This window comes from Neophocaena asiaeorientalis, unplaced genomic scaffold (assembly GCF_003031525.2).
Source record: "Neophocaena asiaeorientalis asiaeorientalis breed wild unplaced genomic scaffold, Neophocaena_asiaeorientalis_V1.1 scaffold87, whole genome shotgun sequence".
Lineage (NCBI taxonomy): Eukaryota > Metazoa > Chordata > Mammalia > Artiodactyla > Phocoenidae > Neophocaena > Neophocaena asiaeorientalis.
The window spans coordinates 3,780,525-3,798,287 of NW_020175432.1; the positions used below are offsets into that span (position 1 = coordinate 3,780,525).

Here is a 17,763-nt window from a genome sequence, read left to right on the forward strand (position 1 = left end):
GGAGCGCGGACCACGCCCCCTGCCTGAGCAGCTGGATATGCGGCTGAGCCAGGACCTCCTGAGTGACCTGCCGAAATGACTCCATCCCGGCCAGGGTTCCCCTCCCCATATCTTTGCGGGGTCCCCAAACCCCAGCACACTCCCCTTGCAGTGAGTCCACAGAGTCTGCCTGGCCTGAGGAGCCTGTCCCAAACCTTTCACGTTCTACGACCCAATGACGCCCCTGCCCAGGGGTCTCTTGGACCTCTGAACTCATCCCAACCTGGCTGGGGCAATGGGAGCCCCCTGGTTGGAGGTGTGATGTCCTGCCTGATTCCAGTTGAAACTGAAGTCCCCTAACAACGCTGGGGCTGGAGATACAACTGGGGGACACCCAGTAATGCTCAGTGCTGGATCAGGTTCTTGAAGACCCAGTTACAGCAGAGCCGGAGCGCCCTTAGCACTTCTCTCAGTCATGGAGGACACAGAGACCCTCGCCCTGAGCCCCGGCAAGAATCATCCCCAGCAAATCACAAGTCCAGAGTGCTCCCCTTCTTGTTGCCTCAAATTGTCTCAAGGATTCCATGTGACCCCAGCAGCCCCTCTGCTGGATGGGGCCTGGCACCCGCGCCCCTCCAGAAACCTTGGCCAGTGTTCGGGGCTCACCTGATGCTCACAGCTGGTCCCAGCCCCTTTCCCACTTTGGCTCCCAGGGCCTTCCTTGGGCTGTGGGCCACACTCCTCCTGATGGGAAGCCAGTCAGGGGTGGGCTGCTGAGGATGACCAAGGGGCAAGGGCAGGAAAGGGTAGAGAGCTCCTCACTGAACATCAGTGGGGAGGGGGAAGTCGTCCAGAAGCCTGGGCCTGGGTTCCCTGGCCTGAGGTCATCACATGCAGCTTGCCAAAGTTATAAAAATGCACTCACACCCCACACTCTGTAATTTCTGGCAGGAAATAGTTTTTTCTAGTTTTTGGCTGTCAAGAAGGCAAGAAATCTCTGACTGTGGCTCTTAGCTTTCATGCTGTCTATTGCACAGTTCCTGAGCTGTAGTGAGCCAGCACCTTTTGAAAGGAAGGACAGTAACAGTATGAGAGCCAGGCTGCAGGTCAGACCCTGGCTATGACCTGTGTGGTGCTGAATCCCGAGTGTGACCCGAGTCAGTATTTGTAATGATTTGAATTGAACTTCCTCATATCTGACACTATGAGAGGAAGGCATGCTGGTATTTTGCATATTATTGAAAAGGGAAAAATGGCATCGATCTCAAAACTCCCTTCAGTGCCTGAGGTGTCAAAATGTGAAGCTGCGAGACCACAGAAACATGGGGGCGCTTGCAAAACTAGGAAATATGCAGAGCTCTCTGGGTTCCGAGCTTGGCCTGTCCAAGTGCTCAATGTGTTGCAGAGGGGGGTTAGAACCTCACACAGTCCATGAGGAGGGTGCCAGGACCTTCCTTGGGGACCACCCAGCCCCCAGCGACCCCTTCTGTGGTGCAGAGACAGAGGCAAGGCTTCTTCAAATCACTGATGCTGCTTTATTTACCAAAGACGCTGGCCCAGAGCTGGTTCCGCCAGCCAGGCCTCAGACAGCCGTAGGGGGTGGGGTGGGGGTGTCCCAGCTCAGTCTTGGTGGGCAAGGCCAGGTCAGCCTCACCGTGGGGGCAGTGTTCCCTCCTGGGGCCCTCGCGGGGCTCCTGCCCAGCGGCAGCAGAGTGGGCAGTAGGTGCCAGCACTGCCATCTCAGGAAGGCACTTTCAACTTTGGGGTCCCCAGGAAGAACTGCAGGACGCGGTCGACCAGGAGTGCCAAGCAGAAGTCCAGGAGTAGGACCTGGGCGATGACCAGCTTGAACTGTGGGACAGGGAGTGCTGGTGAGTCAGGTGCCTGCAGACAGGTCCAGGCCAAGTCCTGGGACCGCGTCTACAGGGCCCCTCACCTCCACAGGGATGTCCACGAGTCCAAACTGGCTGTTGAACTCAGGTGAGGAACCAAGGAGCAGGCCCACGATGGCCAGGAGTGACACGGCTAGGCTCCACACCAGAGGCCGGTTCTCAGGCAGACTCTCCATGAAGGGTGGGCCCTGTGGGGATAGGCAGATGGGCAGCTGTGTGTCGTGGCAGCCCAGAGGGTGGGCAGGGTGTGTGCGGGCAGGGGCTGGGCCTCACCTTGTAGTTAATGGCGAAGGTGGCCATCTGCATGGCCATGGCCATGATGTACACTGTGCTGTTGACTAGGCTTGGCTCAAATTCTTTGTACAGGTCCACAAATTGCTCCTGCCTTCAGGGACACATGGCGGTCAGGGCCCCTTCATGATTCCTGCTGCTCCCCGCGGAACCAGGACTCTGCCTGGTGGACTCTGCTGGCCTGGCCCTGGTCACCCCAGGCCAACATCTGCATGTTTCTCCTGCCACCCCCCAACCGCCGGGATGCTGCCTCCTCTAGGAGCACCCTGTCCACCCCCAGGCTGGGAGTGCACTCACTTCTCAGGGCTCCGGGCCTGGGCCTCGCTGTACAGGTAGACGAGACTCATGAAGTGCACGCAGAACTGGAGCATGACAGTGAGGATGGTGTATAAGTTGAAGATGTTGGGCAGGGGCCGTTCTCGGGAGAGGGTCTTGAGGGGCTGCAGGGGCAGAGTGGGGGTCAGGGCCCAGGCTCACCCTGGGGTCACCCACCTACCCTGCTTCCTGGCAGGCCTTGTGCAGAAAGCGGTCACCAAATTCTGGGGTTTACAGGTCAGCACTAGTCCCCAGAGCCCTGTCCACCCCCCATCCCCTCAGTCCAGATGCCACCCCCGCCTTGCTCAATGCCCAGCCATAGCGGTCTTAAGATCCACCCACTCTAGAATAAACTTAAAGCCCTCCCTGTTGCTCATGGGGCATGTATGATCAACCCAGACCACCTCCCACCCCCTCTGGCCACCAGGGCCTCCTTGCATCAGCCCATGACCACCTGCGGCCTTTGTGCCTAGTTCCTCGCTGGTTCTCTTGTTCTTTATGCGTTGGCCTCAATGTCAGCATTACACAGACCTCCCTGACCGACCCTGAGGCCATTCCCCACAGCCTGTGTGACCTACTTGGTGTTTTTCTCAGCACTGCATACTGAGTGCTCTTGATAATCGTTTTCCCATCTGTCTCAATGGTGTGGCCCACCTGAGACCCCAGCCTGTGGACAGTGCTGGGCCTGAGCGGCGGCACTCTGAAGAGCCTCAGTGGGCACCCGCCCTGCCCCCTGATCCCCATCTGTAACCTGGGGATGAGAGTTCCCATCCCAAGGGCTGCTGTGAGGATAGAACAGACATGTGGTGGCACCTTTAATAGCCTGCCCTGGCTGGCCCAAGCTTCGCCAGCCATCAATCCGAGAAGCCTCCCGGCACCTCTGGGGCAAGAACCATGGCTCAGAGAAGCAGAGGGCACCCTTGGGCTGGGGCGGGAGCCCCTGCTTTGCTCAGCGTCCTGGCCCACCTTGGAGCGGGAGATGAAGAGGAAACAGCCAGCCAGGAGCAGCCCCTGCAGTGTGGCCTGGAAGTCACTGAACTTGACACCCTCCAAGTATAGGACACTCTGGCTGTAGGCCAGGATGAGGGCATTGAGCGCCAAGATCTTGAACATCTGCAGTGTGGTCACCAGCGTGCAGCGGCCCTGCTTGATCACGTGGCAAACTGCGGGGGAAGGCAGGCGTGGGCGTGGGTGCCAGGCAGGATGGGCCTAGGGATGGGGTAGGGGAGGATCACGGCAGCAGGACTCACTGCACTGGATGGAAGAGAGTTTGGAGGTGAAGGGCGCAGCGATGCTGGCATCCCCCAGCTTCACGATGGGCATGCTCTCGTCCTCAAGGTCCCGAAGCACCTGACTCAGGCGGTCCTATGAGGCAGGTAGCAAGGGGTGAGACCTGACAACAAGGGGGTGCTGGTGCCCCCCTTCTGAGACTTACCCGCTGGGAGGCCAGCTGCTCCTCAGAGGGTGGGAGCCCCGACCTCTGCTTGGCTGCTCTGGAGGTGGCCCTAACTCCACTGTTGCTCAGGACGGGGCTGTCCCGGGGCCGTCGCCGCCGCTCGATGATCCGCTCAGGGGCATTGGCCAGGAGGGCCACACCTGGTGGGAGTGTGTGTCAGAAGCCAGAGGGAGCCTGCCACCCCAGCACAGAGCACGGAGTGTCTGTTCAACACAGCTAATCCCGGGGCCAAACCTCCCCACATTTTACCTGATCACTCACCCCAAGGAGCGCTTCAGAGAGCATCTATCTTACTTTCTACAAACTACTTAAGGACAACAAAAAAACAATACCCAAATAAAGTATATAACGCTATGTAGGTCAAAACTAACTGATTTCCAAAGAAGTTTATTGCCAAGAATCATAATGAGATAAATGATGTGTCATAAACATCGTAGTTGATAAACCAAATGAATATTTGAAAAGCACTGAAACTAGGTTAAATTGGTCTTTAAACATCAACTTGACATCTATGTTCTGTTGACACAGATCCGAGGCTATAAACTCTCCCTGGCCTCTGGCCTTGGCCCTTGGAGCCCATACAGTGCCTGGGGGCCTGAGAAAACCAAGTCATGTCTGCCCCATGGAGCTGCCCTGGACCCTCACCAGAGGTTCCTGGTGGTCTCCGCCACACTTTTCCTCAGACACTTGTATCTCTTCCTGGCCTTGGAGCCCTTCAGATCCCCAATCCCACCAGTCCCTGCCCCGTCCCTTCACTACTGCTTCCTCACAGAACTTGCTCAGTGGCGCGTCCCTGATGGTAAGCTGGTGTTGGCAGAACAGCCCCCAACCCCAGGGGCTCACCCACATCAGCGTGCTTCAGGGCACCCACGTCGTTGGTGCCATCCCCACACATGAGGGTCACGTAGCCCAGCTCCTTCAGGCTGGTGATGACAAACTCCTGTTTGGGGAGAGACAGACTGAGTGAGGGCTGCGCGCCCTCCCCAGGGCCCCGCCTACCCTCCGCCACCCCGCACCCACCTTCTGTTTGGGGGCCACTCTGGCGAACACTTGCACATGTGGGATGAGGCGAAGCAGCAGCTGGGGGTCCTCGGCCTGCAGGTGGGCCAGGCCATCGCCCGTGAGGCACAGCGCGTGGTCCAGGGCCAGTGCCTTCGGGGAGCCCTGGGCCAGGGGCAGCATGACACTGCCGTCGATGGAATGCCACTCACACGGTCGACCTGCAGGGCCAGTGCCAGGGTCAGGGATGGGGCTCAGCTGCTCAGGTGGACCCTCTCACTTGGACCCCACGTATGCAGTCCTAGTCTCTCCTCTCTGGAGCACCTCCTTGGCCCCCACCCCAGGTCCATACCAAGCTGTACCCCAGACACTAGGCACCCCACAGAGACCATGCACAGAAACCTCCGATACAAAGGATCTGAAAACCCAGGGCCTAAGCTACTGGCCTGAGACCATGTGATGGGCCAGATTCAAACCCAGGCAGCCTGACCTCAGACGCACCCCACCTCCCCCCAACCCTGGGGGCCTGCCTGAAACTCTGCTCTCCTAGGGCCAGGGCACCCCGAATCACTTCCTCAGGCCAGACACTGCTTGCTATCCACTTCCCCTTTCTAGCTGGTTGGTCTAGGTGTGGGTGCTGAGCACCGAGGACAGCTGAGGGCAGCCCACCAGCCTTCTCAGCACTGGACGGCTGGCCCTGAGCTGTCAGAGCTTGAAAGGAAAATAATCTCCACCTGGCTCCTGTTGCGGCTGTTCTGTTAGAGCAGCTTCACTTGCTCATCAACAGTCTTGGCAGCCACCTCTGGGCCACCTGCCTACGATCCCCAGGCTCTGGAAGAGCCCAGTGCCTGGGACTGGGACAGAGACCTGGGCTCAACAGCACAGACGGAGAGAAGGGCTGGGAGGTGCTGGAAGCCCTCTTGGCCGGGCCATACCAGCACCCTCCTCTGGCCTGCAGCCCAGTGACATCACTGGTGCCTGTTGCTCCCAAGCCAGGCCCTGCACCAGGTGCCGTCCTACGGCATCTGACAGACTCCACCCCGTGAGCCAGAGGTGCTGGGGCTGGATTCGTCCCTTGATTTTTCTGATTCACAGGCACCACTTGCAACCAATTTGGTTACTCAGGAGAGACCAGAGACCATGAGTTCTGGAATCAGGACATCTGAGTTCAAATCCTTAGTCACAGTGTTTCCCAATGATCCAGGTGGATGGATTCACTTCTCTGTCTCCTTGTCTACAGAGCAGGGGCCCCAACAGCTGACCTGGTTGGCTTCCTCCTATGTGGTGTGGGAATGGCAAGCCCTCCCATGTGGGGCAAAGAGTCTGATGAATGCAAACCAAGCCCTCGGCCCCAGGTTCTGGCCACACCAAACACGAACACCAGCAGTCCCAGTGCTCGAGGCGAGCACTTGCCACACACAGGCAGCCAGCCAGGCCCAAGGTGGGTGGGAGGCTATGAAACGTGGGCTGTTGTGACAACAACCAACCGCCTTAAGATTGTAAGGTGTTGCTGGCCCCAGAGCCGGTGACCGCCTGCATGCTGCCGCACAGGTCGGGTGTGGAGCTCCCCGGCCAGACGGCCCAAGTGTGCTCACGGGGCAGGGCTGTGATCCGCAGGCCTGTGTCACGGGTCCTGGATGACGCTGGGCGTGCTCACTCAGGCCTGGCACAGAGGTGAGCCACCGGGCGGGAGCTGTTCTTGGACTCAAGGTCCCCCTAGCCCACGACCACATGGGGCCTCACCTTTCTCCGTGGGAGGCTGCAGGATCAGCGTGTGAGCCTTTTCAATGAAGTGCAGCTCCTGAGCCACGTGGCAGGCAGTGAGCGGGTTGTCACCTGTGATCATGACCACCTGGGGAGAGGGCGGAGGCTCAGTGGAGCAGGGCTCAGGGCATCAGAACTCCAGCCTGGAGACCTGGGGGCCAAGTCCCTTCTGAGGACAGCCATAGAGGAAGCGCTTGGCTCCCTAGTGGGGACTGGGCTTCCAAGAGCCTCAACCTGCCTCACCTGGTGGAGTCTTCTGCGAATGATATGTGTATGTGTGTCTTTCTGAGAACACCCATAGCCTTTATTTGCAACACAAACTAAGAGCCAGCCCTTGGTGTGGACCCTCTTGGCTTGGTAGATGCTCCAGGCAGGAGATTGGGGGTGGTATGACACAAGCTCTAGCCTTCTGGCTTAGAGCCTGGTGATGGCAAGATGGGCCTTGACTGCTGAGGCCAGGTGAGGACTAATCATGTCACTACACTCTGACACTGCCAGGCTCACCTCCCACACCCTAAACTGAGTCCTGAACTAGAATACACAAACCACCAAGACTGACAGAGAAAAGCCACTGGGACACACACAGCCTGTCTGGGTGTTGTCTCCACATCCTCCAACCCAGCCTCAGCTTTTTCCTAAGATGGGGCGGAGTGGGGGGAATAGCCCTCATCTCCCAGTGATGCTGGGGGCCTGAGAAAGTGATGTGAGAAGGATGGGCACAGATTGAGTCCCAGAGCATCCTCAGGCATGAGGGATAGCATGAGCGTCCAAGCCATGGTGGAGCTCAACCAAAAGCCATGGAACCTTTGCTTCCAAGACCCAGATACCCACCGCTGAATGCCCCACTGAGGATGGAACTATCCTCTACTGTCATATCCCCCTCTCTGTAAGGAGTAGCCAAGACTGCCCACCCATGGGGCCTGGTGGGGAGGGGTCCAGTGGCTGTACCCGATGGGAGGCGTTCTGGATCTCGCGGATCACGGCCTTGGAGTCAGCCTTGAGTGGGCAGGAGACCACAATGAAGCCGACGAACTTCAGGTTGCACTCCAGGGCCTCCCGCTTGAGCTCCCGGGCCTGTGGATGGACATGGCAGTGCTCTCATGACTTGTCTCTCCCCCTCCCCCATTTCCTAAGCTCTGACAACACGCTGGGTGGGGAGAGGTCAGAGAAGGCCCCATCCTTGCAGGAGGGACACTGGAGGGTCAGAAGGTGAGAGGTGTGGGGAGGGTGAGAGGCGCCCTGGTGGTAGAGGGGCTCAGCAGTGGCTGGGTGGCCCTGGCCCCCCAATGGTGCCTCTACCCGCTACCATGGACAACAGCGTGACACAAAGTCCCTGTATTTCATCTTCTAGGACAGGAAAGTTGGGACTCTCCTTTGATAACCACTGAGCAAGCGCTCACGCTCTATCTCGTATCAGAAACTAAAAGATCTCTCCCCTCATGGAGCTTGCCTTCTACTGGAGAAGACATGTAATAAAGAAAGTCACAGAAATCAGAGCACTGACTACCACAAGAGAGATGAAGCCAGGGGAATGGGGCAGAGAGGGTCGTGGGGTGGCACAGAGCCAGGTGGCTCTGAAAGGTCTGTGACTAGGCTCAGGAACGGGCCTTGAACGAGGCTCTGAACAGAGATGTGACCTGGTGTGCATTCTGGAAGGATCTCATGGCCACTGGGTGCAAGCAGATGAAAGCCACTTGGATGAGGGCCAAGGTGGAAACTGGTAAAGGAGCAGCATTGGTACTGGAGGTGGGAGGAGAGCCTACAGCCAATGGGGGGTGACCGAGGGCTGGGGATACCCCAAGATCATGCAGTGACCAGGTGGTTGGGCAAGGCAGGGGTGGAGCTGGGCTGGAGATAGGGAACCCAAGGTGCCCCAGGGTGTTCCCCAAGGGGGTGTGAGAGAACCCGTGGATGTGAGGATAGGAGGTGAGACTTGGGTGTGCTCTCTAGGGAGCAGCCCTGGGTTCTGGGGTGGGATGGGGTCCATGGGGAATGGGGCATGCAGGGGAGGAGAAGAAAGTGAGGACTGAGTGCCACCTGGGGCCTCCAAAGGTAGAGACCAGGGAGGAGGAAGATGAAATTGTGCCCATTTCACAGGGGAAATGGGCCACAGGGGACAGAAGGTGATGTGGACAAGGGGCTGGTAGGTGGGGGGTCTTGGGCCCTTACCTGCTGGTGAGTGAGGTGCCCCAGCTCCTTATACCCCAGCGCCAGGACACGGGCTCCTTCCCGGGAAATCTCCGTGTGGATGTGGTGGTAGTCAGGTGGGCACTGGGCGAACTGCAGGGAACGCAGGGGGATGTCACCAACCGCCCCACACCCCCCTCCCCACCCTGGGCCGGGGCTGGCTCACCATGGAGTGCAGGGTTTCAGGGGCCCCCTTCACAGCCGCGATGTAGCAGAGATCGGTGGAGCCAAGCTTCTCGTAGGAGGCGAGCACGGACATTCGCTTTAGGGCACTGGCAAAATGAAAGCGCTGGTGAATTTTCAGCCCCTGAGTTTTAATACTTCGGGGGAATACTTTCTCATCTGGAAACAAATAAGTACGAGTCCTGAGGGCCTTCGCTCCAAAGAGGCAGCCAAGCCCCCACCTGCCCCCTCCGTGCCCTTCCTCCCTCCATCCCCTTCCTCCCCCCACCTCCAGACCCGGGGCCTACAGGAACTCCTGGCTCTAGGAGGGGTCCGAGCTGGGAGATCTGGGTATGGAGGACCCTGCCCCAGGTCAGAGGTGAGCCCGTGCCCACGCACCTGCCTGAGTTGAACACACAGGTGCCTGAGAGGCACACCCCGCCTGCCGGCGGACGTAAGAGTTGTGGTATGGCCGAGGCTCCAGCCCCTCACCTTTGGTCAGTGTCCAGTCTACGGCCGTCAGCATGGCTTTCTCAAGCGGGTCACCCACAAGGGTGCCGTCATCCAGCTGCATAAGGGAATGGCATGAGGCCAGAGCCCGGTGTGTTTCTATGGGGATGTTGGACACAGGGGTCACCTCCTTCCCATCTCTGCAAGGAGGAAGAATAGCTGGTTACCAAGGTGGAGGTGACTGGGTAGAGGGACCCCTTGGGAATTGCTGGTCACAGTGGGGGGCCGCAGGGTGCTGTCTTGGTCCCTGCGACACCTGCACGCGTCTCATGAATGCCCCCAGAGGTTACATGGCTGCTTGGAGCCCAAGCTGAGCCCCCTGCCACTGTCACTCACACTGAAGAATGCTTGGGGGGCCCCCTAGAATGGACCTCTGTGGTAGGGCCTGTGACAGGCCCTCACTTCGAAGACTTGGGCTGGGCAGCTGTCTGTCCCTTGAGCTCCCAGAACGCCCCCGGCTCGGCGCCTCGCGATCCAGACTCCCCACGCTCACCGGAGCCCGGCCACACCGCGCACCACCAGGCTGTCGCTGGTCAAGGTCCCTGTCTTGTCAAAGCAGCACACCTCCACCTTGCCGGCGAAGGGGATCCGGAAGGGCTCCGTGCAGTACATGTCTGGGTGATGGGAGCCAGTGTCAGGGGTGCTGCCGGGCCCCAGCCCACTCGGCACCTTGTCCCTGCCCCAGAGACTCACAGAGCTTGGCCAGAGCAATGAGGGAAGTGTTGACGGCCAGAGACAGCTCAATGGGCAGCTCGGGGGGCACGACAGAAGTGAGGATCAGTGTGCATTCCAGAAATAGCTTGTAGCGGTTCCGGCTGGGGTCCTTGGTACCTGCGAAGACAGGGCCTGCCAGCCTGGGGGCCACAGGCGCGGGGTCCAGCAGATGGGGGTGGGGGCGGAGGGGAGCGGTCACGGTGCTTACCTTCGATCCATACGTAGGCGGCTGCCGCAATGGCAAAGACCAGGAGGAAGAGGATGAAGATGAAGGTCTCCAGGTTGTTCGCCGTCACCCTCTTGACCCCAAAGAGGATCGTGCGCAGCAGCTTGCCCTAGAGGGACGGAGGGACAGAGATCTTCCCTGGGAGGGTGGCGGCCTTTCCTGCCTAAAAGCACCAGGGCCAGGTTCTCTCTGCTGCTGGGGAGTGCCTGCCTGGGCTGACTGAGCGCCACAGCTGACAACACAGCTGTTCCAGGAACTGCACAGCTATGTGGGTGGCTGCAACTCAGCCAACAGCTACAGAGTTACGGAGACCAGTGACTGAAGACTCGGGGTCAGGGAAGGAAGTGGCTGAGATTGGGGCGGAGGGATGAATTTTCTGGAAGGAGATCTGACCATCGTCTCTACCAAGGGATCCTCACGCCACTTTAGTGAAAAGTTTATGGCCCAGACTGTGATTCCCAAGTGTGCGGGACGAAAATCAGTCTACTGTCTGTGAGGCAGAACCTCAGCCGGGGAAAGCAGGCCTAGTCTGGGGCTTGTCTCAGCACTCTGGCCCCCAGCCCAGTACCTGGTATCAGAGTGAGCCTATGGGGTGGATGTTCTGGGGTCTGAAAGAGTTGCCATCTCAGCTGTCCACCATACGCCCCAGGGACCACCCTCCTCAGAACTGGGCAAGGTGCCACACCTGGGATGTGTTGAATCCGGTCCTCAGGACATAGGCCACACACCCACTGTCCACCGCTGGGGAGAAAAAGGACCAGCGTCATTCATGTCTGCTCATCTCGACTCTCTCAGAGCCAAGCAGACTTTGAGGGTTTGGGGGTGGCAGGGCTAGGACACCCCCAGACACCCCTGAGGCACCTACGCTTCAGGCCTGTGGTGGCTTTCTGGGGAGGGATGTGCTGCACCACCTTGGTGCCCCCGAAGATGACGTGGAGCCGGGAGTCGGCCTGGAGGTCCAGTACTCGGTTGGGGCTGAGGTCTTCGATGGGTTCCTGGGAACAACAGTAAAGTCAATGGCTAGTCCCACCATGGCCTCCTTCTCCATCCCCAGGCCGGAGAGCCGGACCCTGGGGCTGGGAGGAACCTGCCTGACCCGCACAGGGCTCCGCATCCGAGCCGGTGCACCTCACAGGGGTGGGGGCTCCACCCTGTCTTTCCACCTTTGTGTGCAGCATAGACTCCCTGTACCCCTGTACCCGGCCTCACCCCGGATTCACAGCTTCCCGGTTTCTCTCATCCCACCTAAGCCTGAGATCCCAGGGTGCCTGACACCCCACCGATGCTCCTGGCCTCTCATCTCCTTCCCTCTCCTCATCAGCACCTGGCTCCCCTTAGTCCAGGGTACTGACCTGCCAGGAAACCCAGGGTCTCCATCCAGATGCTATGCCTCCTCCAGTCTCCTGGCCCAGCCACCAGCCCTTCCCTGGCCTGTGTCCTCCTCAATGGATGGGACAGTGACGCGCCTGAGGACCCCCCTCCCTCCACTCCTGACCCAGCACCTTCATCTGGGGCACCGACTCCCCAGTGAGCATGGCCTCGTCCACGATGCAGCGGCCCCGCAACAGCAGCACGTCGCATGGCACCAGGTTCTCCTGTGGGGAGCGGCCTGCAGGGCAGGGGCAGGAGGGTTGGACAGAGCCTGAGGCCTGGGCTCCCACCGGGAAGGAGCAGAACTGGGCCTCACCGATTGAGACGATGTCCCCAGGAACAATCTCATTGCTGGCAACGGGCCTCCACTTTCGGCTCCGGTAGACCTGGGAGGGGGTGGGGTTCCGTCAGCTCTGGGGATGTGCCCATGCCTCGCCCACGCCAAGACCACAGGGACCCTCCTACCCATCCGTCACGCTACTGGCCATACCTGGATCATGTGGGGCTTGTTGCCCATCTTCCGGATCTCTGACATGTTCCGCATCTGCTGCTGCACCAGGGAGGCCTCGAAGGCCACCAGCATGGAGAGTGTGAAGACACTGTAGTACCAGTACTCGTCCAGACACCAGAGTCCCACGCAGAACACCTACGGGACACGGGCCTGTCTGTTCCTGGGAACGTAGGGAGAATGCCTCCGGAGGACTGGATGGCACACGAGGGTCGTTGTGCCCACAGGCTCTGACCACGAGGACAGGGAGAGGTTTTCACGTTTGGAGATGGACTGTGAAAGCCCGAAGGAACAGGGTGGGGAGAAGGACCAGAGCTGCTGCTTTACCTGGAACACAAAGAAGGGCGCGGTGGCTCTCTCCTTGAACAGCTCTGAGAAGTCAGGCACCACCATCTCGGCCCTGAAAGAGACCAGATGCCACGCCCTGTTCCTGGTGGGAAGCCCCAGGGGCCCCACCCCCGAACACCTCCACTTCTGAGCACGGACGGCCTCCCTGGGCAACTAGGGGCCCTGGTGAGCTTCCAGACATTGGGATGCTCAACTATGGCTCTCCTCGACCGTGTGGCACTGCAGCAGGTACGCTGACTGCCCCCAGCCCTCTGCTCTGCAGAGCCCAGATGAAGCTTCTGAATCAGCACTGGGCCCTTCGGGCAGCCGCCCCCGAGCGGGGCTGGTGCAAGACGAGAACCTATCATCTGGGTGGGTGACAAGGCAAGGGGAGAGGAATGGCTGACCGTTGGACGGGAGCCCTGAAGCTGCACAGAGGAGGCCCGGCAGCTAGGTGCTGTGGAGTCCCCTGGGGCCTGAAATACAGTGCCTGAGCCCCACCCCACTATGGATAGGGGGAGCCTGAGCTGGGATGTTGCAAAGACTCCCTAAATAGAAGCCCTGGAATTTGAGAAGCAGGGCCGAAAAGTGTGCTCTACAGCACTCTGCGTGGTGGCCCTGTCTGGCCATGGGACCAGCCAGGTCCACTATGGCTGTCCTTGTTTTGCCTGCAGAACTGGAGTGATATCCAGGACATGGGATTTGAGAAAAAGAAACTGCACAGTGGCTGCATTGCAATAAAAACTGAGCCCCACCCTGGACTGTGTAGGGTACCTCTGCGTAAGCGAGGACGGTGTGAAAGTGGACATCCCAGGCTGCCACCATGGCAGACCTGGCTTGGGTAGGGGAGGATCAGTAAATGTTTCCTATAAACCTTCCTACTAGATCGCTGGTTGCAGTAACGTATTTGCAACTTTTTGAAAAGCAACTAGGTCAAGAAATAATTTCCTAGAGATTCTGAGCGTTTTTGAGTCAAGGACAATTATCACCATGGCCAGGATGGGGGCTCTGAAGCCCAGCTCTGACCCCTCCCAGCTCCCGTCAACACTGGTGGTTTTGGTGAAGGTTAAAGGAGAAAGTGCTCACAGAGCATCTGCATTCCACCTGGTACAAACAAGAGCTATCCTGCTCACCACCATCTTTTTTTATCACCACTCATAAAGTACTGGGATATGTATAAGAAGAATGACGAGAATTTACATTTATAGAAAAAATTTAAAATAAAGAAGAGAACACAAGTTACAAACACAAGACAAGGATGAACAGCCCTGGGCCAGGCTCCAAGCTGTGGGCCCTCCAGGGGGTTCCTATCAGCAGGCAAGTTTGAGGGAGACTAGACTAGAACATGTTTTTCAGAGGGTGCCCGCCACGTCCACCTGGGACGTTTTGTTGAAAAGGTGGATTCCTCCAAACCACAGGGCATATACAACTGGGGAAGGAGCCACTAGCTGGGATAGAGACCCGGGCTGGTAACCACAGGCAGAGGCCCAGTCCTGTCTCAGCAGGGGCGATGCTTGGGGACGCTGGGACTCACCTGTTGCTCCCAAACTTCTTCTCGGCTGCACGGATCTCCGAGTCCTCCTGGAACCCTCTGTTGCTCTGGTAGAATGAGAACAGGTTTCCCACAGGAAAGGCCACAGGGAGGAAACGCTTCTTCTCCAGAGCATCGTAGGAATACTTGATCTTCTGGAATTCGAAGGACAGCACCTCCTGGCCATCTTCGCCCTGTGGGAGGTGTGTCTGTGGCAAAGGCCCCTGATCTGGGAATGTCAGGGCCTGGGGATCCCATCCAAGCCCATGCTGGAGCAGGTGGTCCCTACCTCATCACGGTGCAGGGCTACGAGCTCAGTGGAGCCGTTGTTGGGAGTCGGCACCACCTTCACGAAGGTTGCTTTGCTGGGGTCGAACTCCTGTGAGAGGCAAAGTGCTGCCGCTGAGCCCTTCTCAAGCCCCAGCTCCGCGGCTTCCACTGGGGAGATCACGGGGGCCGCAGCTCTGTGGACATGCTCTGGAACATGCCACTGGGCTCTGGATGCTGACTGGCCACTCCCCAGTCTGTCACTGGGACAAGGGACAGCACTTCACTGGGCCTCTGGTCCTGCCCATATTGTAAAGCCAGGGTCATGAACAGCGCTCAGTGCACAGAGCTCTGCTGACGAAGGTGAACTCAAACAGGAAGAATGCTGCCCGGCATGAGGTACACTCTCGGTCCATGTGAGCCAAGGCCTGTTACAGCCCACCTGGCCTGCTGCTCCCCCTCTGGCCCCCGTCCCCATTACTATTCTCGCTGTGTCCTCGAGTGACAAGGGATGATGAGGCTCATCCTTGCCTCAGCTAAGGGCACGTGCTGTTTTCTCTGCCTGGAATGCGTGGTCACACAGCTGGCTTCAGGCCTGCGCTCAAATGTCCCCTTCTCAGGACGCTGCCCCTGGATGCTCCATCTAAAGATCCCTCACAAAATCCTTATCTGGTTTTCTCTCTTTAACATCGACTGCTGAGTTCTATCTCCCCCACTAACACCATGAAAACAATGTGTTTTGTCTGTTTTGTTCTTTCTCCAGCACCTAAAACATGGAGGCACTGAATGGAACTGCATTGGCACTCCCTGAATCCTGTGAGCTGCATCCATCCCACCTCTGCTCCACCAGAACCTGTGTTGCCATGCTTTTTGTTTTTTTTTTTTCGGGGGGGGGGGGGGGGGGGGTTGGGGGACATGGCAGTGACCCTGAGCAACAAGGCCCTGCCTCTCCAGAAGTTCACAGGCCCCAAAGCAGGCAAAAATAACAACAAAAGACAAAACTATGAACTCAGGAAACGCTGCAGAAAAGTACAAAGCACTACATGCGGCCAGCCACATGCCGGGTGCTTTGCAGAGTTCATCTGTTTCTTCTTACAATGGCACCCTGAGGTAGGTGTTACAGTTCTCACTTTACACAAGGGGAAACTGAAACCCAGAGAGAAGAAGCACCCCTGTCTGAGATCTCTGATGCAAACCCAGATCCGCCTGTCCTAACCCCACAGCTGCTTAGTTCTTCTTTCTTCTCCATCCCTGGAGAGAAAGTTAATAGTCACACTTTTTAGCTGCAGGCCAATAGGCAGCTGGAAGTTTGGGGGTGTTACCCCCCAACTTCCCTCCATTCTTTTGTCCCTCACTGGGGTCCTTCATTGTACTGACTTGAAGCCACCAACCCCAGAATTTTGAGAAGTTTGAGTCTCTCCCCTGGGATAAGAGAGATTTCACTTTCTCAAAAGAGAAAGAGAATTCAGTCCACACTTAGAGTCAAAGAGGGGTGAGGGAGGGTGGTGGTGTGGTTTCTCTTTCTCTTTCTGCAGCCCTGGGTGCTGTTCCTTTTTTCTCTTCTTTTAACAAACCTGTGTGGGATCAGAGGGGAGGCTGACCTCAGTGCCCATGGCTCCATAACCTGCTGGTGTCATCCGAGGCCGGCCCAGAGGGCAGTGGCATAGTCACTGATATCAACTGCTAACCCAGGGCAGCTCTCATTCATCCAGATCTCACGACTAAGGGTCACATGCACTACCTCGCTGTTGTATTCTGAGGGCATCATTACCATCACCTCATCATTACCTCTTTACCATCACCCTTGCAGACAGACATAAAGAGACTCCAAGCAGCTAAGTCACTTGCTCACAAACACCCACTGCTCCTCTTAAACGCTGCAATTAACTGCATTTCAAGCTCATTTTGGTCGTCATGGGGTGGACATGGGTGGCTCTGAGCACTGGCCATCAGGACTGATGCTCAGTTCTCAAAGCAAGCTCCACAGACAGGGAAACCCATCCCACAGGTCTAACCTCACACTACGAACAACAAGGTAGGAGACAGACAACAAAGAAAGCAGGACCGTTTCCAGGAGAAACAACCGAGTACTCGCTAGTATGGGAGCTAGTAAATGGTGACATATGCCGGTCCCTGCGCTAAGCTTTTTACAAGTATTACCTTATCGAATCTAAATGACCACACCAGAGAGGAATTCCAAAGAAGGGAAGTAACCTACGCCAGGGTTACACAGCCAAGTCAGAAGCGGGGCCAGAATTTAGCAAGCGCAAAAGGGTGGAGAGCGCCTCTAGGGACCCGGCTCCAGCAGATGCGGAGGCCCCGGCTGGGATGGGGACGGACATAAACTCAGTAGCTGGGATCCGCGGTGAGGCCGGACCATGCCGAAGGTCGGTCTCGGGTGCGCACACTTACCGGGGTGCAGGTGAGCGCGCAGTGCGCGTGCACGGACCAATGACCCGAGAGGACGGTGAGCGCGTGCGCGAGGCAGATGGTGGCGAGCACAAGCAGCGCGGCCTCGGGGATCTGCGTCCAGCTGCTGCCCCAGCCCCAGCAGCCGGCAGCCGCGGCACCCAGCCAGGCTGGGTAGAGCAGCCCCACGAACGGCAGCACCGTGAGGCGCCGCAGCAGCGCCAGCCGCCGGTACGGCCACACGGCCGCTACCAGCTCGTCGCCGCTCTCTATAAGCGCCGTCCCGGCGGCAAGGAGTGTGCGCGGCAGCGGCCTGGGCTTGGGCTGCCCGGCGGGCTGGGCCCCGCAAGGCCGAGCCCCGCAAGGAACCGCATTGCCCGCGGCCGCCGCCGCCGCCGCCGCCATCTTTCCCAGCGCCGCTCTCGCTTCAGGGCAGAGGCTACGGCTCACTTCCGATGTTGTACTTCCGGTAAACCCTGGGCGCCGCCATGGCAGCCTGGAGTGAGAAAAGCCAGGGCAATGTAGGGGTCTGGGTCCGGAAGTGGCTACTCAGGGCACCGCCATGATAGTCTGTGGCCGGAAGGAGAGTCAGGGCGCCGCCATGACACAGAGGGCTTGAAAGGGCTAAGGCAGCCTGCCTGCTTTGCCACGCCGGACTGAGACCGGAAAAGACGAGGCAAGGCGGGTTGGGCGCCACCATGACAACCTACATCGGAAGAGGCCAGTCCTCCTCGGAGACGGCACTGTCTGGGCCACGAGGGGCGGAGCCTGGACACTGCGGAGGTGGGGATAAATAAGCACTAGTGTTCAGGGGGTGGGATTTATTATGAGGGCGGGCCTTGTGCGCGTGCGGGT

General features: G+C 58.4%; 1 protein-coding gene across 1 annotated transcript; it reads right to left on the reverse strand.

The window, feature by feature from the left end:
* Positions 1-1,494: 1,494 nt before the first annotated feature.
* Positions 1,495-17,326, reverse strand: ATP13A1 (ATPase 13A1). The gene is made up of 26 exons (XM_024767388.1): positions 16,912-17,326; positions 14,522-14,611; positions 14,236-14,426; positions 12,702-12,774; positions 12,357-12,512; positions 12,183-12,252; positions 11,998-12,104; positions 11,361-11,490; positions 11,181-11,236; positions 10,478-10,604; positions 10,249-10,386; positions 10,049-10,169; positions 9,538-9,695; positions 9,050-9,225; positions 8,866-8,976; positions 7,645-7,770; positions 6,676-6,784; positions 4,954-5,153; positions 4,777-4,873; positions 3,913-4,073; positions 3,728-3,842; positions 3,444-3,640; positions 2,460-2,602; positions 2,145-2,256; positions 1,916-2,059; positions 1,495-1,830 (listed from the first exon to the last, which is right to left on the reverse strand). The coding sequence occupies exons 1-26, from the start codon at positions 17,311-17,313 to the stop codon at positions 1,720-1,722; spliced, it is 3,621 nt and encodes a 1,206-aa protein (XP_024623156.1). The 5' UTR covers positions 17,314-17,326; the 3' UTR covers positions 1,495-1,719.
* Positions 17,327-17,763: the final 437 nt, after the last annotated feature.

Coding starts and splice junctions, on each gene's coding strand:
- ATP13A1 (XM_024767388.1), bottom strand. CDS start 17,313: ATGGCGGCGGCGGCGGCGGCGGCCGCGGGCAATGCGGTTCCTTGCGGG. Junction 14,427..14,521: donor TAGCCCTGCACCGTGATGAG/GTAGGGACCACC, acceptor CACCTCCCACAG/GGCGAAGATGGCCAGGAGGT. Junction 1,831..1,915: donor TCGTGGACATCCCTGTGGAG/GTGAGGGGCCCT, acceptor CCTGTCCCACAG/TTCAAGCTGGTCATCGCCCA.